The sequence below is a fragment of the Capsicum annuum genome, chromosome 7, assembly GCF_002878395.1.
Source record: "Capsicum annuum cultivar UCD-10X-F1 chromosome 7, UCD10Xv1.1, whole genome shotgun sequence".
Taxonomy (NCBI): domain Eukaryota; kingdom Viridiplantae; phylum Streptophyta; class Magnoliopsida; order Solanales; family Solanaceae; genus Capsicum; species Capsicum annuum.
This window is the reverse complement of record NC_061117.1, coordinates 61,926,014-61,952,665: the sequence shown is the minus strand read 5'-3', so window position 1 is coordinate 61,952,665 and position 26,652 is coordinate 61,926,014. Positions and strand designations below refer to the sequence as shown.

At 33.8% G+C, this 26,652-nt stretch overlaps 1 protein-coding gene across 3 annotated transcripts; it reads right to left on the bottom strand.

Moving 5' to 3' along the window:
• Nucleotides 1-12,035: 12,035 nt before the first annotated feature.
• On the bottom strand, nucleotides 12,036-16,886 carry LOC107877936 (guanine nucleotide-binding protein subunit gamma 3). Of its 3 annotated transcripts, XM_016724759.2 has the most exons (6): nucleotides 16,580-16,886; nucleotides 15,594-15,812; nucleotides 13,824-13,876; nucleotides 13,648-13,692; nucleotides 13,512-13,556; nucleotides 12,036-12,461 (listed from the first exon to the last, which is right to left on the bottom strand). In XM_016724759.2, exons 2-6 carry the CDS (start codon nucleotides 15,741-15,743, stop codon nucleotides 12,143-12,145), a joined length of 612 nt encoding a protein of 203 aa, XP_016580245.2. In that variant the 5' UTR covers nucleotides 15,744-15,812; nucleotides 16,580-16,886; the 3' UTR covers nucleotides 12,036-12,142. The 3 variants fall into 3 exon arrangements, with proteins under 3 accessions (XP_016580245.2, XP_016580246.2, NP_001312026.1); NM_001325097.1 differs by lacking the exon at nucleotides 16,580-16,886 and having other exon boundaries at nucleotides 12,143-12,461; nucleotides 15,594-15,743; XM_016724760.2 differs by lacking the exons at nucleotides 13,512-13,556; nucleotides 16,580-16,886 and having other exon boundaries at nucleotides 15,594-16,543.
• Between the last annotated feature and the right edge of the window lie 9,766 nt (nucleotides 16,887-26,652).

Genomic DNA, 26,652 nt, shown 5'->3' with positions numbered 1-26,652 from the left:
GTTTTTTTATCTACCTCAGAGCAACACTCAAACACTCAAACATTTAGAATGTGTGGAATTTCACCCAATCAATATAACTGTTTTGCGACTCTAAAATGCTGTCGCAAGAAGTTCATCAACTTTTCAAATATAATCTTTTCACATGGAAAGTGTCTGTACCGACAATCCTCGACTATCTAGAAGTGAGCTAAACTGATGGGTGCTTCGCGATGCTGAGAGAATAAGAATGTATGAATAATGAGTAATATCGCCAGGTTCAGAGCATCTTCAGAGTTACCGAAGTTTTTCGTCTTCACACGTGTTATCAGTTTTGACCTAGTTATTCCACCTCCAGAGTCAGGAAAATACTTCGACATCAAAGCAAATTTTACGGATGAAGTATACATATGCTCATCAATATCATCGGTGCATTTAAGATCGGTGATAATGGCAAATTCAAGCATCATAAATTTCAGGATTTTTTCCTGCACCCACACATGAATCTCGTCCTTAATATCCTGTTGGATTTCTATTATAAAGATACATTTTGAAATATGGCCTATCCAGTTGTACTGAGGCAAGTCAAGAAAAATTTCAAATATTATATTTCTAAATGTCCCTAAAACATCTTCTCCAAAATACGTCTTTATTTCTTCACCAAAACCACGGTTGCATAAGCTATCGATATGTAATGGGTGATTCGGAACTTTGTCAATACGGTATTTCATACCCTGAAAAGATAAAATAATGTAATAATTACACAAAAGTTACACATGTTTGACGGAAATTTATACATTTAAATAATAAAATGCAGTAATGTATAATGTTACATACTACACATTTTTACCTTAAAACATGTATAACATATAAGCTTGTCAGAATGTATAATCACATCTTATACACTATTAAGACTTTCTACATGTATAATACCACATAAAACATAAATGCCTTTTATGTATAATAAGAACATGAAATGTATAACATAAAGAAATATATATCAGAATAATAATATTATACATTAGTATTCGAAATAAGCAATGTATAATGTCACACTAAACATTTTCACCTTAAACATATATGACATATAAGCTTGTCAGATTGTATAATGACACCTTATACAATACGAAGACTTTCTAACTGTATAATACCTCAAAAAGATAAAATTCTTCTTATATGTAATAAGAACTTCCAATGTATAAAATATGAAAATATATACCAGAATACTAAGATTATACATTAGTGTACCAAAATAATTAATGTGTTCCAAAATATTATACATTAGTGTTCCAAAGTAAGTAAAGTATAATGTATAATCAATACCTTCGGAAGACGTGGTCGATCATAATCATCAAACTTCTTCTTGCTTGCCACTTTTCAACCTGACTTCTTCGATCTAGAACTGATCGCTTCTTTCAATTTCTTCATTGTTGCAGGGTCGTTTCAATGCTTTGAACGATTCTCTGCGAAATTGGGTTCTTCGTAATCAAATGTACTAGGAACAAAATCAACGAAAATATCTTATTTTTTAGAATCTAACTGACTAAGTCCTAAACTAAAGTTAGGATGAGAATCCATTACCAATTTTAGACTACATCGATTAAGCAGAAGCAACTACAAACCAATAAAATAAAAAATCTAACTTGTAGTATATGAAGAAAAACAAAAAAATCAAAGTACAAAACTTGAATATACTTGCAAAATATAGTAATTTCATATAAACGAACATGCATCCAGAGAATAAACGAAAAAACCCTAAATTGGTAAAGTTGAAAAAAAGAAGAAGTAAATCAGTAAAATTAATTAAAGTTTCAAAACTTACAAATAGGTAACCTCCAAATATAGGTTACCTGAATTTTATTGTGAAAAAAGGGTTTTCAAATATGAAAAAAATATCGGGTTTGTAATGGAAGCTGATGGGGAGCAAAATACGAAAGAAAATGTAGTGTTTTAGATGTATAAGGTTTATAAGAGAGAAAGTAAAAAAAGGGGGATTTATGTAATTAGTTTGGAATTTGTGTAAATACTTTACGAAGTTGGTATTTATTATAATAAGGTAACTTTAGTTTGTGTATATATGTAAATTTTAGTTTCATAAATCTCAAACTTTAGCTACTTAATTACCTTTTCTCCTGAATTTGTAATTTTATTTTCTCTCTCCCGAATTTGTAAATGTTCATATACAATCCTTTACGTTATTATACATATCAAGCTATGTATATGGTAACTGCTTTGATATTATTTAAGGTAAATAAATAAGTAGCCTTATTTAGTTGCGTAATTAAAGACACTTATTGAAATTGTGATTAATTGGACCATAAAATCAGTAACTAAAATTTAATTTCAAAAATTTCTTGAAACATCACATCAGATTCATTGATCGAAATTCTCTTTTTTTCCAATAAATTGTTCTTCTTTATTTTGAAGCTCTTTTTTCGTCAAAATCTATCAATAATATGAACATCGCAATAACTCAAGAATTTCTTCGCCCAAATATGCCTTTAGATCTTCTCCAAAATTTTTGTTACATGAACTTCTGATGTGCTATGAATGAGTTGGAACTTTGTGAATACGATTTTTTAATCCCTTTAATAATAACATTAAGTACAACCTAAACAAAATGTAACATCAAAACTTTCAATTATATCAAAAAGTAGAAAGACGTATATGTTTTTAAACTAATAGACAAAAATTAGGCAAAGTATAAGCTAAAAAAATAACTACAGTTAACTATATTCTTATGGTGATGTATAAGGTTAACCTAGTTATATATAAAGTAAACAGTTACCCATAGTCTTATGTATAAGGTAACGTGAAGCATATAAAGTTAAACATCAATGCATTAACCCACAGTCTTATAGATAATAGAATTATGTATAAGGTACACATAACAACATCAAAACATAATGATATACTGAGGATACCACCAAAGACCTCTTATACATAACTCCATAAAGTATAAGATCAATATTGGTCAATCCATATACATTGTGTATAACTAATAATACCCTTATACAAAATCCTTACATGTATAATATTAGAACTGGTCGAATCATATATATTGTGTATTAATGTATATGATGTGTATAACATCAAATTTGACAAGAAAAATGAATTTTATCCCTATACATAAAATATTTATGTATATTATGGGTAATATTGCATATAATCGAAAAAAAAGCAAATCGCCAAAACCTTTGGAAGCTGCGGTCTTCCTGATACTTCACTTTTTTTCATGCTTGAAAATTTTGCAATTAACTTTTTTGAGTTTTTACTAGAAATTTTCTTCAACTTCTTCATCTTGGTTGGATCGTTTCGGTGTTTCATCTATAGATTTTTAAATATGGAAAAGTTGAAAAACTTAGAAATTAAACAAACCTTTAAAATAAATTGAAGATGATGAAGTTGAGCAATCTGATGGAATATAATTTGAAAATTAAAAATTAAAAAATGCCAGATAGTGTTAGCATGATTTGAGGCGTATAATGAGGAGCATTAATAGGTGTGGATTTGCTATGTACAAGGATTTTGTAGAGAGAAGGTATAACAATGGGATATTTGTAATTAGTTTGAGATATTTGTAATTAACTTTTTAAATGATATTTTATGTAATAAATGAAACTTAACATGCATATTTTAAATATTAGTAACTATATATGTAAACTACATAAATGACTTTCATAGTGAATGATTATATTTCTTTGTCCCCCATAACAAAAATATGACAAAACTAGTCATGCTTCTTTTTTATCTTTGAAATAAATACATATTTGCGGCTATAAAATACTATAAAACTAGTCTTTCTTCCTTTTTATGTTTGAAATAAATACATATTTGCCTCTTTATCCAATATTTTCATACAACTCTCCGTATTCATGTATCATTCAATTTCAATTTTTTTCCTTTTTTATTTTCCTTTAATTTTTTTCTCTTTTTATTATTTTTTTGTCTCAACCTTTATAGTTTTCCTTTTCTCTTCTCAACTTTTATTTTTTTAATTTTTCTTTGATTTTTTTTTTTTCTGTTTTTTCAATTTATTTTTCTCAACCTTTATTTTTCTTTCATCTTTTTTCTTCATTTTTAAATTTTTTTTCTCAACTTTTCCTTTTTTTTCCTATTATTCTTTCAGTTCTATTTTTTGTTCTTTTTCTCTTTTTTATTTTCTTTAATTTTTATTATGTTTTTATTAATTTCATCAACCTTTATTTTTTTCTTTATTTTTTCTTTTTCCGTAACCTTTGTTTTTTTCTTTTCTTTTCCTTGATTTCTTGCAAATAACAAGTTACGCCCATGGATACAAGTTGAGACTAGCACATTGTGTTTTGATTTATGAGATGTTTTATTACTCTTATCTTAGACGCAAGACTTAACCCAAGGACTTTCAAACAACAAGTGTGTCCCATGGGCAAGAGTTGATACTAGCACATTATATTTTGATTTATGAGATGTTTTATAACGCTTGCTTTAGAGGCAAGACTTAGCCAAAGAAATTTCAAACAAAAAGTTATGCCCCATGGACAAGAGTTGACACTACCACATTATGTCTTGATTTATGTGATGCTTCACAACTTTTATTTTAGAGGGAAGACTTAGCCCAAAGACTTTCAAACAACAGGTTATGCCTCATGGGAAAGAGTTGACACTATCACATTGTGTCTTGATTTATGAGATACTCTATAACTCTAGACTTAGAGGCAAGACTTAGTCCAATGACTTTCAAACAATAAGTTACGCTCTATGGATGAAAGTTGACACTATCACATTGTATCTTGATTTATGAGATGTTCTTTAACTCTTGCCTTAGAGACAAGACTTAGCCCAAAGACTTTCAAACAACAAGTTAAGCCCATGTGTGCAAGAGTTGACACTACCACATTGTGTCTTGATTTATGAGATGTTCTATAACTCTAACTTTAGAGGTAAGACTTAGCCCAAAAATATTAAAACAACAAGTTACGCCCTTTGGGCAATAGTTGAAACTATCACATTGTGTCTTGATTTATGAGATGTTCTATGACTCTTTCCTTAGAGACAAAACTTAGCCCAAAGACTTTCAAACAACATGTTACGCCCCCATGGGTAAAAGTTGACATTACCATATTGCGCTTTGATTTATGAGATGCTCTATAAGTCTTGCCTCTAAAATCAGACTTAGCCCAAAAATCTCCCTAAAAAATAAGTTACTTCCCATGGGCAAGAGTAAACACTACTTCGTTATGGCTTAATTTATGATATACTCCGTAACTCCTGTCTTAAAAGCAAAACTCAGTTCAAGGATTTTTCAGATAACAAGTTATGCTCTACGAGCAAGACTTCACACTACCACATTATGTCTTAATTTATGAGATGCCCTATCACTCTTGCCTTAAAGACAAGACTTATCCCACAAGAACTTCCAAACAACAAGTCACGCCCTTAAGTATATCTTGATGTCAAAAAAAGAAACCCTTTTTTTGGATTATCCAACTTTTTGTTCATTAACAAAATATAATAGAAGTTGAGAACAAAAGAAAAAAGAGAAGGAAAAAAAAAATTTAGAAACAAGAAAAAAGAAGATTGAGAAAAAAGAAAGTTTAAGAAAAAAAAGAGTGAATAAAAATATAAAAGTATGGAAAAAAATGAGAAGCAAAAATAAAATTAAAATAAATTTTGAGAAAAATAAGGAAAAAAAATAAAGATTGAGAGAAATGAATAAAAAAGAAAAGAGAAAAGTTAAATAAATAATATTTGAGAAATAAAAAAAATAAAGGTTAAGACAAATGAATTAAAATTAAAAAAAAGAAAAAAAAGAAAAAAACAAGGATCAGTAAAAAAGAGAAAAAAAAGAAGAAAAAAGAATGAAAGAGACAAATGAACATGAAAAGTAAAAACATTTGAAGTGTAAATGAACAAAAATATATTTATTGTTATGATATATATCAATTATAGTGAATGTCTATCAAGATCTATCAAGATCTATTTGATGTCTATCAGGATTTGATGTATTTGTCTTTTAGCGTGAAACTAGGGGAAAATTCTCCCTATAAATAGAAGGGCTTCCTTCATTGTAAATCATCCCTCAAGAGAAGAAATAAAAATCACTCTCTCTATTCTCTCTACTCTTCTTCTTGTTCTTTCTTGTTTTATAATACGTTATCAGCACGAGACTTTACCTCCTCAAATTTGAAGGCTAACGCTAAGGTATTATTATTTTTCTTCCCTTTTTTCATATGGCTAACAATCTTACGAAGTGTGAGTTCGTTGCCCTTCAAAGTTCAGGCAAGAACTATATTTCATGGGTGTTGGATGCTAAAATCCACCTACATGCTATGGGTCTTGGAGACGCCACAAAGAATGAAAATACAACATCTAGTCAAAATCGTGCTAAGGCTATGATTTTCTTGCGTCATCATCTTGACGAAGTTCTAAAAATTGAGTACCTTACTACTAAGGATCCACTCATATTGTGGAATAGCCTAAAAGAAAGATTTGATAACTTAAAGATGGTCATCCCCCCGAAAGCACGATATGAGTGGATGCATCTAAGATTTCAAGACTACAAGTTTGTTCATGAATATAATTCTGTCATGTTCAGAATTTCTTCTCAATTGAAACTTTGTGAAGAGACGGTCAATGATAATGATATGATGGAAAAGACGCTCTCCACTTTTTATGCCTCAAATATGCTCTTACAACAACAATATCGAGAAAAAGGTTTCAAGAAGTATACTGAACTGAGTTCTCATCTTCTCGTGGTTGAACAAAATAATGATTTGTTGATGAAAAATCACGAGAACCGACCAACTGAATCTGCACCATTCCCTAAAGTGAATAATGTGCACCCTTACCATGCTAGGCGTGAAAAAGGTCACGGCCCTAATCGTGGACGTGGTCGTGGTCACAATGACCAAGAAAGAAACCCTATTTCGGGTGTTAATCATTCATCAAACAAAAAGAGAAAAGATGAGAAACGTGAAGCATTTACTTGTTTCCGATATGGCAGAAAAGGACATTATTCACGTGATTGTCGTGCTCTCAAGCACTTGGTTGATCTTTATCAAGCATCATTAAAGAAGAAAGAGAGGAATCCCGAGGTTAACTTTCTCTCTGAAAATAATGTTGACATCACATGCTTGGATGTAGCAGACTTTTACGAGCACCCTGAAGGAAAGATTGATCACTTGATTGGTGATGGTTCCGTAAACATGGAAGAATGAATGATTTTTTATTTTGTTTTATTTTTATTAAGAGTTAGTGAATAAAGAATCATGTAAAAGTATTTGTTTGCATGAGTATTAGTTTTTGATTAGTATTAATTAGTTTAATTATATTATTATTGTTTATTATTGAATTGAATTGAAATTTAATTTTGTCATCATTTATTGAAAAAAGGGGGGGGGGGGGGTGAACTTAACCAAATAAGATATTGTTGTGATGAACATGTATGGAAATTTCTTAGGTAAACAATAAGCAGCATCCATTGTACTTGAAGCCACACACTTTTAATAGTTTTGCCTAGAGAAATAAGCTGTGTAAACAAATCCACAAATCAAAAGCAGATGGTTACATACCTTTTTTTATTATATTGTTTTAATGCTCCTTAATACTTAATTATTATTTTTTTATCAAATATAATATAACAATATTATATTGTTATTGCATGTTCTAACTAAAAGAATATTGTTTGCATGTATTTTGTTTTTTCTTAATTATTGAATGCTAAGCTAAGCTAATCACGTACTAATTGTATTTTTTTTAATTTACTTAGTAAAGTGTGATTAACAATTTCTTATAATCTTTCACTTTGTACAAAAATTTAATATATATTTTATTTGGTGTATGTCATTTTATTTGAAGATATGGATAATTTTCAAGAAGATATTTGTTTGATTGATTCTGGCACTACATATACGATATTCAAAGACAAGAAATATTTCTCTCATCTAAACATGGACAAGATTAATGTTACTACAATTTCTGGTAGTGCTAATTTGATTGAAGGCTTCGAAAAAGCCATTATAATCTTGTCCAAGGGAACTAAACTCATCATAAATAATGCTATGTTCTCTCCCAAGTCTCGGAGAAACTTGATGAGTTTTAAAGATATCCGTGAAAATGGTTGTCATATCAAGACATTTGATGAGATGAATCTTGAATATCTTCGTATCACCAAGAATGCCTCTGGGCAGACATGTGTTGTTGAAAAGCTCCCTGCTTTATCTTCTGGCCTGTATTGGACAAAGATTTGTGCAATTGAGGCACATTCTATAGTAAACTAGAAGTTTACTGATTTCAATACTTTCGTACTTTGGCATGATCGTCTGGGACATCCAGGATCAATAATGATGAGACGAATAATGGAAAATTCAAATAGGCATCCATTAAAGAACTTGAAGGTTCTTTCGCATGGTGAATTTCAAGGCAAACTGACTGTGAGACCATCGCCAATAAAAGTTGTGATTAAGTCCCCCGCGTTCTTGGAACGCATACATGGGGACATTTGTGTACCAATTCACCCACCAAGTGGGTCGTTTAGATACTTTATGGTCCTAATAGATGCTTCTTCTAGATGGTCTCATGTGTGCCTTTTGTCATCTCACAACTTGGCATTTGTAAAATTGTTGGCACAAATAATACGACTACGGGCTCAATTTTCTGATAATCAAATTAAGTCTATTCGCCTTGATAATGCTACAGAATTTTCATCCCAAACATTTAATGTCTATTGCTTATCGATTGGGATAAGAGTGGAACATCCTGTACCCCATGTTCACACTCAAAATGGCCTTACTAAGTCATTAATTAAACGTCTGCAGTTGATAGCAAAACCATTACTGATGAAAACTAGGTTGCCCACTTTTGCTTAGGGTCATGCAATTTTGCATACTGCAACACTTGTTCGTCTTAGACCGATAAATTATCATAAATTTACTCCATTGCAATTGGTTTTGGATCAAGAGCCTAATATATCTTACTTGAGAACTTTTGGGTGCAGTGTATATGTGCCTATAGCACCACCAAACCGCACCAAGATGGGCCCCCAAAGAAGGTTAGGAATTTATGTTGGGTTTAAATCACCCTCTATTATTCGCTATCTTGACCATTAACGGGAGATATGTTCACTTGCTCGATTTACAGATTATCGGTTTGATGAGATACTTTTCCCAAAATTAGGGGGAGAAGATAGTGATATCAAAAGAGAAATTTTATGGAAAAATCCATCACTATCTCATCTTGATCCATGTGCTTCTATTTGTGAGCAAGAATTACAGAAGATTAATCATCTGCAGAGAATTGCAAATCAAATGCCGGACGCATTTACAGATTTGAAAAGGATCACTAAATCACATATTCCTGCAGAGAGTGTCCCAATTCGAATTGATGTCCCTAAAGGACCATCCACTAGTGTCATAGCTAATGAATCTAAAGCACGCTTGAAGCGTGGCAGACCATTAGGTTCTAAAGATCGAAATCCTAGAAAAAGAAAAATAAATGGTCAAGATGACACTACGAAAGATCCACATATGGAAGTTCAAGATTTGAACAATGTTGATATCCTTGAAGGAATCAATAAGCCTGAAACTCAAGAAAATGAGGAACTATCCATAAATTCAAGTGATGTTGAAACTAATTTGAATCGATCTGAAATAGTAGTGGATTATGTCTTTGCATATAATATTGCAACGAAAATCATGCAAGACAGTGAGGATCTTAAACCTCGATCTGTCATAGAATGTCGACAAAGAAATGACTGGCCAAAATGACAAGAAGCAATTCAATCTGAATTGAATTCACTTGCCAAACGTGAAATTTTTGGACCTATAACTCAAACACGTAATGGTGTTAAGACCGTTGGCTATAAATGAGTCTTTGTGCGAAAAAGAAATGAGAAAAATGAAATATAAAGGTATAAAGCACACCTTATTGCACAAGGATTTTCAAAACGGCCTGGTGTCGATTATGATGAGACATATTCACCAGTTATGGACGCAATAATATTGCGTTATCTTATTAGTTTCACTGTTCGTGAGAGACTTGAAATGCATTTGATGGATGTGGTAACAACCTATCTATATGGATCACTTGATAATGAGATATACATGAAAATTCCCGAAGGATTTAAAATGTCGAAAACATATAGTTCAAAGCCTCGGGAAATGTATTCCATTAGATTGCAAAGATCATTGTATGATTTGAAGCAATCTGGACGCATGTGGTATAACCGCCTTAGTGAATATTTATCTAAAGAAGGTTATACGAATGATGAAATTTGGCCATGTGTTTTTATAAAGAAAACAACGTTGGAGTTTGTTATACTTGCTGTCTATGTTGATGACATAAACCTTATTGGAACGCCAATAAAGCTTCAAAAGGCAATTAATTACCTAAAGAAAGAATTTGAGATGAAAGATCTAGGAAAGACAAAGTTATGCCTTGATTTGCAAATTGAGTATTTGACAAATGACATCTTTGTTCATCAATCTGCCAACCCAGAAAAGGCGTTGAAACAATTATATATGGATGGAGCACATCCATTAAGTACTCCGATGGTTGTTCGATCACTTGATGTGAATAAGGATCCATTCCGACCTTTAGAAAAGAATGAGGAACTCCTTGGTCCTGAAATACCATATCATAGTATAATTGGTGCACTAATGTATCTTGCAAATACTACAAGGCCTGTTATTACCTTTTCAGTAAATTTGCTAGCAAGGTATAGTTCTGCTCCTACTAGGAGACATTGGAATGTGATCAAACACATATTACGGTATCTAAAGGGAACTACCGATATGGGCTTATTTTATTCTAAAGATTGCAGTTCCGATCTTGTTGGTTATGCTGATGCTATGTACTTATCTGACCCGCATAAAGCTCGATCTCAAACAGGCTATGTATTCATATGTGGGGGTACTGCCATATCTTGGAGATCAACAAAGCAGTCTATCGTAGCCACTTCATCGAATCACGCTGAGATTATAGCTATTCATGAAGCAAGCCGAGAGTGTGTGTGGTTGAGGTCCATAATACATCTCATTCGAGAAAAATATGACTAAGTACTCACAATTTTATATGAAGATAATGCAACATGCATAGCATAACTGAAAGGTGGATTCATAAAAAGAGATAGAACGAAACACATTTCGCCAAAGTTCTTCTATACACATGAGCTCCAAAAGAATGGTGATATTGACGTACAACAGATTCGTTCAAGTGACAATGTGGCTGATTTATTCACCAAGTCTCTTCCAGTTGCAACTTTCAAGAAGATGGTACACAAGATCGGAATGTAGAGATTCAAGGATGTTCTTATTAGGGGGAGTTAATACGCGCTGTACTCTTTTTCCCTTACGAGGTTTTTTCCACTGGGTTTTCCTTGTAAGTTTTTTAATGAAGCAGCCTATATGCGTATTGTTAGACATTCAAGGGGGAGTGTTATGATATATATCAATTATAGTGAATGTCTATCAAGATCTATTTGATTTCTACCAGGATTTGATGTATTTGTTTTTAGTGTAAAACTAGAGACAAATTCCCCCTATAAATAAAAAGGTTTCCTTCATTGTAAATCATCCCCAAGAGAAGAAATAAAAATCACTCTTTCTATTCTCTCTACTCTTCCTTCTTGTTCTTTCTTGTTTTATAACATTTATTATATATGCATAAAAAAGAAGTAAAACTAATCTTTAAAATTTTCCTTATCGAAGACCAAAGCTCAAAACCACCCGTTATGGAGCCATCTCATCTAATTTCCCCTGACTACAGATGGACAGAACAGACAGAAGCTCTTATGTGGGGCGTGGACATCATCAGTCACTTCCGTGTTCAGAAACTACTCAGCATGAAGAGCTGTAAGTCCAAGTATCCATATCCATTCACCATTCACCCAAAAGAGAAATGCATGCTTTTTAGAGCCCTTAATTAGCTTGAAGAGCTAGTTGGAAAAAGGTCTTGCATGACCAAAAGGCAAAATATATGCAGCAACTGAACTTTATAGTAGCTACCTTTTTTAGGGGATAAAAAAGAAATTCAACAGTTATTATTCCTTCGAGAGCCCAAAGGTACCACAGCACAGATCATTGTAAAGTAGGAAACAAAGTAAGTCCAAATGCTATTCAGACAAAAATATTCACAATTGTATAGAAGCAGTTTCATATAGGAATTATTGCATCATTTAATATAATGACTACTAACAAAAGTAGCAAGGGCAGAAGCAGCAGCACTTTTTACAACAGGAACCACAATTTAACTTTGGATATCTAGGATAAGAACATGTACATGTACATGGGCTACAAGAGGAGCAGCTAAAGCAGGACGGACATTTTAAGCTGCAGCAACTCCATTTGCAGACAGGCTTGCTGCAGCATTTAGACAGTTGACAGGAGAAACATTGACACTTAGGTATTGAGCAACTGAAAGATGGGCAGCAGTTACAGCAGTCTGGCATCTTTATGCCAGGACATCGGCACCAGCAACAAATCCATGACAGATTGAAACATGACAAGCCACTACATGTGCAAGAAACTTATGTCACTAGGAGAAGCCACAAGGGCGAGATTAAACTCATTCAATACAACTAATTACATGAGAGCTCCTGAAAACAGAGTGAATCTCATACGACCCAATGAGAAGAGCAGCAGATTTGTTTAGCTGATTGCAAGATGCTAATTTGAAAAAAATGTAATACAAGTTTGTATAAAGATGTAACCTCTTAATTGAATTGTCATCCTCCTTAAAGCAAAAAAATAAAGCACTTTGTCAGAGCTCAGATGACAAGGCTTAAAAAACATTTCTCAAACACATATTTCATGACTGCAACAGTGCTGTAATCTTTCTTTTCCAGTAAGAAATGGCATTATGAAGTCTAGGTACAAAAAGATGCACTATAGCTGCACAAAAGAAACTTCCTACTGCTCATTTTTATAAAAATAACAAAAGATTTCCTCCTGAACAGACTTAATTGCCAAAACTAGATTTCATGAAGCTTATGAGCAAGGAAGGGCACAAACATAATCCATAAAAATATGAATAGTGGCCACACTAAAGAAAAATTCCCACTAACTTTGGTTATTATTAACTATCTATGCTTCTAGCTTATGAGCCACCAATAAAGTATACTCTCTTTCTCTGAACATAGAGCTCTATTCACTTCTTGTAAGTATGCTAGCAGTGTGTTAATTCTTAAAAATGTGAAAAATCAGCAGCTGTGTTGAATCACGGTTGCAGCTAACCTTGGTTACTATTTATCTCTTCTAGCTTATGACCCACAAAGGTATTGGTGGTTCTTCATATAGCTCTGAATAGTTTCTGTGCAACATTTTGCAAGTGGCCTACCTAGACACTAAATTTTTATCTATTAAACCTAAGAAAATTTCATTATAGTTATGCACAAAAAAGTGTCTGATGTTTAAGTTTTAGTTAATGCCAAGATAATCACTCGCTACCTCTTTAATATTTATATGAAACTCACTCAGATAAAATCAATATAAATCTTGAATAGTAATCATATTTAATACTCAGTATAAACTCAAAAAAGAAATGCTGAACACATAGCATACCAGAGCCGTTTCCATAAGCAACAAGATCTATGACTCTTCTTTATTCTGATACGAGGGAAAAATGGCAATGAGAAGGTGTAAAAGACTGGAAATACACTTAAAATCTTGTAGAACTTACTGTTGAATACTATCTTACGTTGGTATAAGAGGATCTGAATGTTCCGATACAAATTCTGTCACCCTGCAAAATTGTCAACATCATACAATACAGAGGTACCTTAAGAAACATAGATTGAATTCATTACACATGATTTCAGTAGTACAGATCATCTGGAAATAAATGTACATGCAGAAAATGTGCTCTATACATACTCTTTACAGGGCCGAGAAGCGGGATGAAGGCCTTCAATGGATTTCAGTTCTTTCTGCTCAGAAGAATTGGATCGAGATGAGATGCGACCAAAGTGAAAATAATTTCATACAAAAATCTCTGAAGCAAGCCTTTGTAACATCTAAAATACTGCACATTCATCACAACAAAGTACAAACAAGCTTATGGTAAAATATGCAATATAATCTCTAGTAAATTGTAAAACATCAAAACATAGCACATTACATTGCCACCTGTATCTCCTTTATCCCAACAAGGAAACTAATGACATGCTGTCAAGTACATATAAAATGCCAAAATACTCCACATTCATCTTACGCGACTTCCAGACCAGTCTTCAAGTAATTAGTTGTCTCAAAACTTGTTAGGATCAAGTTTTGGAAATGGCTCAAAGAGTCATATGTTACTATATACTCCCTCTGTTTCAATTTGTTTGTCTGGTTTTGACTTGAGCACAAAATTTAAGGAAGTAAAGAAGACTTCTGAATCTTGTAGTCTTAACTTAAAAATAAGTAGAATGCACGACAATGTCCTATAATCTTGTGGCCTTAAACATGTTATGTTGAAATTTAGAATTAAGAATTACCAAAATTGGAAAGAGGCATTCTTTTTAAAGCAGACTAAAAAGGAAATATTCTTTTGAAAGCATACTAGAAAGAAAAGTAAGACGATAAAAACTGAAATGGAGGGATTAACAAGATGAAGAGCCCAGGAACAGCTCGAAATAACTAATTATCAAACCCTGAAGTGAGCTTCTTCTTTTCCGTAGGTAACATTTATAAGCAACCTGCTTATTTAGCAGTAGGAAGACAACTTCCCAGCCTTAAGCAGTGTGATACCTCCAAAGAGTAAGCAGAAATCCAATACCTTTATCTTTTTCTGCTTTCCTTTGTGTGAGGGGCAGGGGGACAGGAAGTCTCCAGTCCCAAAGTAGAAGAGGAGAGAATCGCAAAAGTATGGAACCAGTTTCAAGAATGAGATTCCAATGTTAGGCAGCACTGCATGTGCAAGTCGTACAAATTCTGGTGAAAGTTAATTCATTTGATATGTTGCCTATTAGAAAATATACATGAGCATCAAAACAGGTAAATATTGCATCATGCAACCTTTCCAAAACATAAGTTACTCCTCCACCAGCAAGCACACAACTTGACAAGCAAATGGGAAGCCTGAAAGTCTAAGAGCTCTATTTAAGAGAATCTTGGAGCATTTTGTTCTTTTAATTGATACTTCAAATTAGCATGTCAATGCCATGTCTTTATGATGGTAATTAATTAAGTGGTCCAGTCAATCTAAGTTAAACTGCTAAGAACTCAGATTGAGTACATGACAGTACATCTGTGCATCTAGTCACTGGTTTAGCATAAGGACATGAGGCAACAGTGAAGATTAGTAGAATATTGCAGCTATACTCCTCAATTTGATATCCCACCAAAGATTGGGACAAAATCAAAATCAAACAAAGATTCATCCCTTAACCCTCATAGCAGGCAATCAACTTTTTTCTTTTTTCCATTTCAAGATAAATATGAAGCACTAAAAACAAGGCTAAGTAAAAGATAGCCTAATACAGAAAGCTAAAACCTTTTTTATGCGTAACGAAGAATACTATTGATGTGACAAACCTTTAACTTAAAATAGTGGCCTCAGAGTTTACATAGAGCAACTTAAACTGATTCAACTCAAGAAAGACATGACAATTTTAACTCATCAGATAAAAAATTCACACTTAAAATAGGGAGACAACTCACCTCAAGAAAACCAATTTCTCTTTCAAGCATCTGAACTTTGGCCAATTCTCGACGCTTTCCATACAAATCTGGATACTGAGGTGGCGGTTTTGGGCAGGGTGGTGGCAAAGATGGCCCTGAAGCAGTTCCACCAGAACCAACCCCTGGCATTTTTCCCTTTTATAAACTTTTAGCAACAGTTTTATCAAGCTCACCACCAAAACCAGCCCACTTCTTCCTCTGTTTCTACGTATAAAAGAGTTTCTCCAATTACCAACTAAGAATCTTGGAAGGAAAATACAATGAACTTAGTAATAAATAGTTCAGAACTTGCAAATGGGCGAACACCAAAGGACACCACACAGACTAATAATATTGATAGTTGCAGACTTGGTAGTACAATAGTGGTTATGTCTCTGTTGACAAATGAAAGTTTTTTTTTCTTTCTTGTTTCCACAAATGTACACACACAAACTGGGGCCTTAGATGAGGAGGCGGGCCAAGGAGTAAAATCATTAAAAATAAAAAATAAAAGAAGAAAAAATTAGGAGGTAAGGAAGAAGTTGTTGAAGAAGAGAGAAGAGTGAAATAATTACTGTAGTGAGTTATTACTGACGGTTGGGAAAATTATGGGGTCCAGAGAAAGAGGCAGACCAAAACTAATGACAAATACCAACCAAGAAGAACAGCTGCTGCTAGTGGTGACACAAGTATCAGTACAACAATAGTACTAGTAGTAATTGCAATGAAGAAAATGAATAAAAAGGGCACCAATACAATACAATGCGATGGGATAAATGCTTCTTGAATTTAGTCTCATTTATATATACTCATGCAACATTTCAAGTTTTCATTTACTAGGTACCTTATAAGTATATTAAATAAAAACAGGGTGTTCCCCCAAGATTCTATTTTAATTTGTAAGATGTTTTATTTTGTTTTTAAGTAGTGATAATAACAAAATGAACCACCGTAAGAGTATAGAGCTAAAAGGGTGTAATAATTACACTTCTCCTGTGAAGACAAATCTTCTTTTATGGACAATGATAATAGAGAAGTATGATGGTGGTGGATAGTAAAAAAAGGCTGCAACTAGTGTTGATTTGAAGGACATCTTGATGCAGAAGTAGGATGTAAATATTTTTAATTTAAATTTATTTATTTTTTCTGTAAAGGGATGGGCCCTGCCTCTGGTATCTATGGGGAAAGGGTTGCAGTATTTGCAGAGATTAGCAGAGAGTGGGACTGTAGGTTTTGTTGGGAGGGCCGAAGAGCTCAACGTTGCTTCAGACCGCACGTGACTGTCGCGTAGGATAGAGAAAAATAAAGGAAAATAAGGGTGTTAAGGTAGTTTTGACTGGACAGGGCTACTATTTTCTTCAAATTTCTATTCTAATTGGTGACATATGATATAATTTAAATTAAATAATTAAGATTTAATTATTTTTAAATATAATTTTAATTATAATTTAGATAATAAATATATTATATATTTAGTTTAAAAGATTATTATAATTTCACCATCTTAGCAACATATCTATAAATAAAGTAACAAAATTTTTTCTCTTCCTACCTTTTTTTTCTTCGGATGAATTTTATCTTTTAATTTCTTTATCAATTGATTTTTTGTATTATCAATTTTTTTTTGAAACTTTTTATTTGACAATTGGCTATTTCTTTTTAATGTAGGTGAAATAAAGTAGGAAAAATAATCGACTATTCTATTTTAGATTAATTTTTATCACCTTTTTTGAAACTTTTTCTTAAAAATTAGATATTTTAGTTTCTTTAAAATAGGTGAAATAAAATAGGGAGAAAATGAGAGAAATCTCTTGTATTTTATTTTATTTTTCAAAAAACTTTTCTTTAATAATTATCTCTCTTATTTTCTTTAAAATAGGAGAACTTGTAGACTCTCCTATTTTTTTTAACAAAATAAAATAGTTAGTGATTATTAAAGAGTAAGTTCCCAAAATGCAGTAAAAAGGTTAATTTAAATAGAAATTAAAAGATGGATCATGTGTATGAAAAATAATTTAGGAAGAAAGGATTTTTTGTTGCTATATTTAAGGACAAGATAATATGTTGCTAAGATTGTGGAATTACAATAATTTTTTAAACTAAATATATAATGTATTTATTATCTAAACCATGGTTAGAGATTTACTTTAGAATAATTAAATCTTACCCCTTCAGTTTGAACTATGCCATATGTCATAATCAGGATAGGAACTTCGGAAAAAATAGAGAGTGAAAATGGAGAGGAGCCGGATCCGTTTTGACTGTTCTCATTACTGTCGACCATCCTCCTCATTTTCACAGTAAATTGGGAAATTCTTAGGAAACTCCTCCTCCCCCTTTAAACGTTATAATCATCAAACAACTAACTCTAATTATTTTCACTTTATAAAGTTTAAATAAATTTCAGATTAAATGGGCAAAGCTCCGTGTTTACCTAAAGAAAAATGGTATAGTTGAATTTGTTATAAGATTGAGGATACACAAATTATTTAACTCATTAATTCGTATTTAGCAGATAAATATGTTAGTAAATAAGCTTAATAAGATATAAAATGAAGAAAAATAAGCTAAGGAAAAAGTAGAGCTGAGGTGCTCGGTGTTTCAGAATAGTTCCAGAGATTATGAAGTATGGCTAGTACGGGTTCGGGTCGATTTAGCTTTAGTTGCTTGAGCACAGACTTAAGTAAAGAATGTGTAATCATAGAAAGTTTGGAGTACAAACATAGATATGTATTACTTCGTATTATAAAAAATCCAACCTCTTACAGGGAAGTAAAACCTGTTATGTATAAGCAACAAGGGTAATATGTTGACCAATAGGAAAGTTCCACTCGATTCTAAAGGTACTAGGCCTTATAAAAATGTTCCATGTGGGAATACTGTTATACATGCCAACTAATATTCCTCTATAATTTACATAATCTCATTGGAATATATCTGGCATACATATACACCAGTCCTTTCATTCTATTCCTAGTATACATGTTCTTTCATACTCCTTTTCTAACTTTGGGCCACAAGTTTTCTCCTTATTTCCTGATAATGACCATTTATTTTACCGGTAATAAGGTGGAACTAGGTTAAATGGTTAGTGCACTCAGGAAATTAGTCCTTAATGGATGCTTTTCTTAGATCATTTGTGCCAAGTCATCTTTCAACTTCATCCTGATACCAAGTGTCCTCTTTGATCTTGGTGTTGGTGTAGAGTTAGATACTCTATTTCTTTCTGTAATGTGGTTTTTATTCTATTGGAGTTAAGTGAGATGGAGATAGGTGAGATTTCCCTATGACCACTTCTTAAGTTGACAAAGTGGAAATTCGTATCTTGGGTTGCTTGGTTTATTTTCTGGTAGTGGCCTTGACCTTGGCATTGATGTTAAGATTGAGACCCTATTCTTCGACGATGTGATTCATGTTTTAATTGGGTTAAGGTTGTTTTCATGGGTGGATTCACGAAATCCTTGCTTCAATATTTATTCGGCCTAATAAGACTTGGTGGAGTGCTTCTCCTTGGTGATATGTGCCTAGGGGTATTCGTTACTGAGATAGAGCATTGATTTACCAATTTTTGGCTAAGGTTGCATTTCTTCGAGTTGTGAGAGTTTTGGTTATCACTGGTATGATTTCGGCCTTAGTGAGTTCTTGGGTATGCTATGATGATTCATGCCCTCCAATAAATATGGAGTTGATTGTTGTGCTTTGAACCTGTGGTTTATCATCTATTGTGATTTCTTTTCTCAACTATGTTTTGATTTCGACTCTAACAGAAACCAGTGGAGATATACCTGATTTTAGATAGTGAGGGTGAGTTGGGTGTTTGCCCTTGGTATAGACTGGCCAACTTCAGTTTTGGTTTTGATGCCTAGGAATGACGACTTAAGTGTTATGATAGATTTTGGAGTATAAATGCTTACCTGTCTACAGAATTGGTTTAGAAAGTTGAGATCAAGCAGTTCAGCTTTGGTGTTAAGGTTTCAATAGAGCTTGGGTGCAATCTTTATTTTTTGGACTTATCTTAGTTGGGCTTTCATCTATAGGTTGGCCTACTTATTGTCTACCTACACGGTTATCTTCAGTTCAGATAAACAGTGGATTATTGATTGTATATGATGTTGGTTTCTTCAGCTCTGGCCTTGGTTTTCAGTTTTATCGAGATTTTTAGATTGGATTCTTAGCAGAAGAAGTGCACTCAAGTTGGATTCAACATGGTTTCATTCCCAGTTGGTGGGACACCCTTAGGAGAGATTGTTCAGTTGTGAGTGCTATGCTTCGGGCTCCTAACTGTTAGTTTTAAGGCCCATCTGGACCAGTTATTGTATTGGCAGTAGGTTGCAGACATTGGTCATCACCGTTCGTGTGCCCAGACAGCACCCTATGTGCTTTTCTTAGGCTTGTTATTATGGATGATTGATGGATCTTTAGTTCTTTGAGTTTAGTGTTATGGGGTTGAGCGAATAGGATTCAGATGACCTTCTGCTTAGTTTAGAGTGGATTTTAGGTTTAAAAAGGCAAAGAGAAGTATATATTTGAATGTTGGAGTTGGTCGCATGATTCATGCCTTGGTTTGACTTTGGCTTGGATGAGTTTTTTACTTAGTTATGCTGGTATTGGTGTGGTGTCAGTGTGTTGTGGTTTGAATTTGCGTGCATCACCCATTCTCAATTCAAATAGAGGCCAGTTGGTTGTTGGGGTTGAGTTTTGGCTATTTAAGAAGTGAAGGAAGGAAGTTGTTTGAAAAAAAGGATACCTTTGGCAAAATCTCTTGAAAGCATTGTCCCTCCGTAAAGTTTTTATGGGGAGTCATGCTCGGAGTATGCGGCCCTAGTACCCCATCCCCTCGAGTATTCATGCTCTTCACTTCATTGACTTTTGTGAATGAAAGTCCTTTTAGTAGTAGATATTGTCATGATCTTCTAGGTCATTTTCTCAATTTATATGCATTTTTGATATTTTGACCCTTTCCACAACTGCTACAGGTTATTTATGACTTGTTGGAACTATTGGTTTAGTTATCTGATAATTCATTTGGGTTTAGGTTTATTTCCCTATTTTAGAGCTTTCGCTATTAAGAAATTAGTCTCGAACCAAAAATCCTAGTAAATGACCTCGAATAAGAATTCTGACAATGCCATCAGTTCCAGAACGTTGATTTTAGGAAAGGAGGACCCTTGGTTCAGGACCTAAGGCTTTTAGACTCATTTTGAGCTATTAGGTGGATTATAAGAAAAATAGAACTATGGATATGGGATCGAGATTTAGTCGAATGATCTCGGATGGAAGTTCTTATGTTTCTATTGAGTTCAGAATATCACATTTGGTATCGCAGCATAGTTTATTTATGCGCACAGAGTTATGCACAAATCTCGAGCACCCGATTGGAGTCTATTTGGACTTAGTAAAATCTGTTGTATGACACCATCTGGTGCAACTGCTTAAGCAGACTTTTGGTTGCTTACAAGACCAGGGGATCACTTTAGCGATAGTCCTCGAACCTTACCCGATCGTTTAAAAGATATGCTTGCCGCTTAAGCGGTACTTGACCGTTTAAGCGAAGGATGAATATTTATGAGGGAATCGCTTAAGAGATTATTTGACTGCTTAAGCGGTGATCACTTAAGCGATCACTGGGTCTCTTTAGCAACATCTGTAGGGACTTAAATCCCCTTCTTCACTCGAATTTCTCATTCATGTTCTCACTATTTTCCCACCATTGCTGTGTTATGATTTTTGTTCTAGTGAAATTTAGTGAGGTGGAGATAGGTGAGCTTTCCCTGTGACCTCTTCTTAAGTTGACAAAGTGGAAATTCATTATCTTGGGTTGCTTAGTTCATTTTCTGGTAGTGGCCTTGACCTTGGCATTGATGTTGATATTGAGACTCTATTCTTCGACGATGTGATTCATGGTTTAATTAGGTTAAGGTTGTTTTCATGGGTGGATTCAGGAAATCCTTATTTCGGTATTTGTTCGGCCTAATAAAACCTGGTGGAGTGTTTCTCCTTGGTGATATGTGCCTAGGGGTATTCGTTACTAAGATAGAGCATTGGATTGACCAATTTTCGACAAAGAGAAGGATATATTTGAATGCCGGAGTTGGTTGCATGATTCATGCCTTGGTTTGACTTTGGCTTGGAAGAGTTTTTTACTTAGTTATATTGGTATTGGTGTGGTGTCAGTGTGTTGTGATTTGAATTTGCGTGCATAATCCATTCTCGATTCAAATAGAGGCCAGTTGGTTATTGGGGTTGAGTTTTGGCTATTTGAGAAGTGAAGTAAGGAAGTTGTTTGAAAAAAGGGATACCTTTGGCAAAATCACTTGAAAGCATTGTCCCTCCTTAAAGTTTTTATGGGGAGTCATGCTCGGAGCATGCGGGCCTAGTACCCCATCCCCTCGAGTATTCATGCTTTTCTCTTCATTGACTTTTGTGAATGAAAGTCCTTTTAGTAGTAGATATTGTAATGATCTTCTGGGTCATTTTCTCGATTTATGTGCATTTCAAATATTTTGAGCCTTTCCACAACTGCTACAAGTTATTTATGACTTGTTGGAACTGTTGGTTTAGTTATCTAATAATTCATTTGGGTTTAGGTTTATTACCCTGTTTTAGAGCTTTTGCTATTAAGAAATTAGTCTCGGACCAAAACTCCTAGTAAATGACCTCGAATAAGAATTCTGACAATGCCATTAGTTCCAGAACGTTGATTTTAGTCAAGGAGGACCCTTGGTTCAGGACTAAGGCTTTAAGACTCATTTTGAGCTATTAGGTGGATTATAAGAAAAATAGAACTATGGGTATGGGATCGAGATTTAGTCGAATGATCTCGGATGGAAGTTCTTATGTTTCTATTGAGTTCAGAATGTCGCATTTGGTATGGTAGCATAGTTCATTTGTGCGTACAGAGTTATGCACAAATTTCGAGCACCCGATTGAAGTCTATTTGGACTTAGCAAAATCTACTGTATGACACCATCCGGTGCAACTGCTTAAGAGGACTTTTGGTTGCTTGCAAGACCAGGGGATCGCTTTAGCAATCGACCTCAAACCCTACCCAATCGTCTAAGAGATAGGCTTACCGCTTAAGCGAAGGATGAATATTTATGGGGGAATCGCTTAAGAGATCATTTGACTACTTAAGCGGTGATCACTTAAGCGATCACTGGGTCTCTTTAGCAACATCTGTAGGGACTTAAATCCCCTTCTTCACTCGAATTTCTCATTCATGTTCTCACCATTTTCCCACCATTTTAAGATCTTGAAGAGAGGGAAAGTGTGGAGAATCACCTATTGAAGTTAAGGTAAGCTAGCCTAACACTCCTTGATCATTTTGCATTATTTTATTCCCGTTAATTTCCATCCCATTTCATTGTGAATTCTTAGGAATAAGGTCTTTAATTCCTTAGACCTTAGGGGCTTCTTTGGGGGCTAATTTATGCATCAATTGTACAAAACTTTTGAGCATACATTCCTTGTCTTTCGAGGGACCTCGTGATGGATTCAATTTTATATTCTATTCGCGAGCCCTACAGACCCGTTCTTGACCCAAATTCTGACCGGATCCGTTATGTAAAAAAAATAGTTTTATTTTACTTCTAATGATGTGTAGATTACTATTTTGATAGCGTGGCGGCGTTTTGGGATCTTGGAGCAAATGTAGGCAATTTTTGGATGACTCAAGACTTACAGTTCGGTATCGAGGTATAGTTCGTTCTACTCTTCTTCATAATATAGTGTATCGTATATACTGCATGCTAGGTAAGGATGATAGGATATGATTATGGGTAGAATACCATGAATTAGCCTAATTTAGAAGTTTGGGGATGAAAGTATGAATCGATCCTTAAGATGAAATACTTGTTATGGCTACAAAATCCTATCACCCTAGGTTACTAGCATGTTGATTATCGTTGATTGTAAGGACCCTTTAGTATAAGGTTTATTACTTGACTTAGTGGCTTGGAGCATGACTATAACGCCGCGACACTACCCCCTGGACGCCACACGATGCTTAGGACCACAAGTCATCCCAAGCTAACCCATATACTGGCACGATGCTTAAGATACTGATTTAAAATATATAAAACTTAAAGTAATAAGAGGAAGAGATGTCTTTACTGAACATGTTAAAAAAAGCACTATTTAAAATGTTTACAACTCTAGTTATACAAAACAAAACTGAAATCAAATACATCCACTCTACTGTTTGTCTATGAAGCCTTTACTAATACTGACTATAGGTAGTAGGGACATGACCCACAAATATCCCTAATCAATACATAAGAATAATAAAAATAAAGTACAGGAACTACAATAGACTTGAGTCCTTGAATCAAAAGAACTCATCACCTGCTGGCTGAAAGCTACGAACTGTCTGATTATGATGTGTGGACTACAACTAGTACCTATATTATGAAGGAATGTAGCCACAAATGCATATATGTGGTCAGTACTTTATAGTATACTAAGTATATGAGGGTGAATGCATAAGTAAAACAGAAATTGAATAGACTTTCAGTTCATGCATGCTAAGTGTAAAAGGACTCACCTTGGACTTGAGTAAAAATAAAGACTCCAAGATCGTAAAACATGGATAATGAAGCATATGAATAAGCTTAGTGACTCATTAAACTAAGTTTCTAAAATCTTTTACTTTTATTCTTTCATGTGGGAGATTCTTCTAACCGAAATAAACCATGTGAGCTACCATGGAGTCCAACGTCTTACCCACATTGGGGAGAGCTTTTCTACCTTTGCCATTAGAATAGAACCTTAACTTAAGTGATTACTGTACTTCGTCCATATTGGGAAAAAAGCTTAACCTACGGTGGCTCGTAGTTTCCAAAAATTTAGGATACGCTCATCCATATTCCCTTCTTGATGCTAAATACTACTCCCAATATATATATATATATATATATATATATGCTCATATTTAAGAAATCCACCTTAAAATAGCATAAGGGTTTATAGATTGAAAACTAGTTATTCTTCTCTTTATTTTAAATCATAATTAAGATGAACTCTTGTGGATTTCATGTCTTGCATTTAGATCAAAGGATCAAGCTTTCTTGAACCATGCTATATTGCATATGAATGGAGCTTAAAAGCTTAGACTTTATTGTAAAATTAATACTTCTTCTTAACTCTTGAAACTCTTACTTTCTTTCATAGCATTTATAACAAAATATAAGGCTCAATGCCCATATATAAATCTTTCATCAGAATCCAAATCAAGTTAATGAAATTCAAATTACAATATCAGTCTTAAAGTTCAAAACATGAATACATGTAACCTTTATGCATCTTTAGCCTTTAAATCCCTAGATAAGGTTATACTTCAATATATGAAAATTTGGGGAACAAACCCTAATGTAAAACATGAAAATTCAACATAAAAACATGCTTTTCAAGCACAAGGATGGAATATTAACCTTGCTCAAAACCCACATACCTGTACTTCTTGGCTTTCTTGAAGGGAACTTAGACTTGGAAACTTGAGAGATGATTTTCAAGAAGAAAACCTAGCCTTATTGTTCTTGAGAGTGGGAGAAGAAATAAAGTGTTAAGTGATTGAGGATGGGGGATAACACCTTCTTATGATTGTAAGTCGTGGGTTGGGAGTTTAAAGAGGAGAAAAAAACAAAAAATCCCTTAGGAACCTTCTGGAAATTGTTTGGAAGCTATCCCGATGACTTAGGTCATGACTCGTAAGTTATGGCCATGAGTTGTGACTTGAGTCATCATCAGAAGTCCAATTTTGGCCTCTAATTCCCAACTTGCGACTCCTTCCCAAGGACCCGTAAGGATACCTTACAAGTCATAATCTGGGCACCTTTGATAGTTCTTCAGTAGTTTGGCCTTAACTTTTCACCCCGATATCGGATTAAGGTAAAATTGGTATCACTAGAAAGCTAATTCAATTATCTATCTTTTTATGGGTCTTGATATCAAAATTCTTAGTATAACTAAAGGTATTCTCATTTGAAGATGACTATAGTTGTATACATCCAAAGAATTTAATCGCTAAGGAATGTTTTGACTTGTTCATGATCTAGGAGCTATTTGAGGACTTAATATATGTCCATGTAACTTATAAATCTATCAAAACATGAGGCTTGATTCTTGGATCCCTTACTGGTTAGGATACGAGTTATATATTATGACTCGTAATTAGTCATTACAACTTATAGCCACCACTCGTAAGCTGGACAGAAACTTAGGGGACCTACACTGCTGATAATGCGACTCCAACTATACGACTTGTAACCTCTTGTAACGACTCCTAGGGTTGATCCGTACCCAGAATAGAACTTTAATCATTTCACATTGTCTCGGTTACTACTATATCATATGACTCATGAGAAGTACTCACAACTTGAGAAATGAGTCGTAGGTCCATAGTGACCTTGAAAGTACAGGGTATTACAATATTTCCCTTGGGATCATTCGTCCCCGAATGATATTGACTTGGATTAAATACTAAGGAGAGGCTGAGATAATGCACTGAACATTTATAAGCTGAATCATAACTTAATATTTGATTCTGAAACTGATGCATGATGCATGGACTGAGATGATTTCATGTATGCATGATGGGACAACTTGAAAACCTTGGAATCCATTAGTACTATTTTGATGAATTCTGAAGTTGGATAACTAACATGATAGCGATTTCTGAATCTAGATATCCTCTATTGTTAAGACTGATTTAGTTTAACTTATTTAACTTTTGAGATCATTTCTATGGTGGTTGTAATTCTTTTGAGCTTCTGAAACTATAGACACGTGATGTAGACATATAAATAAAATACTCGAGGCAACAACAATGATATAGGAAGTAAAAAGAGGCATCACTGTGATACTTAGGAACTTGTAGAACTCAATGAATATACACAAATGAGCCATAAAGATGTGTGAGAAGTAATGACTCTAGGGCATGTATAAATGGTCCATTAAGGTGTATAAAAAGGGAAAGTATTTACATTTAGTACATGGTTCATTTAAGACACATTTAGACATTTCTATCGCGGCCATACATGTGTTTCTAATTAGACATTTAACT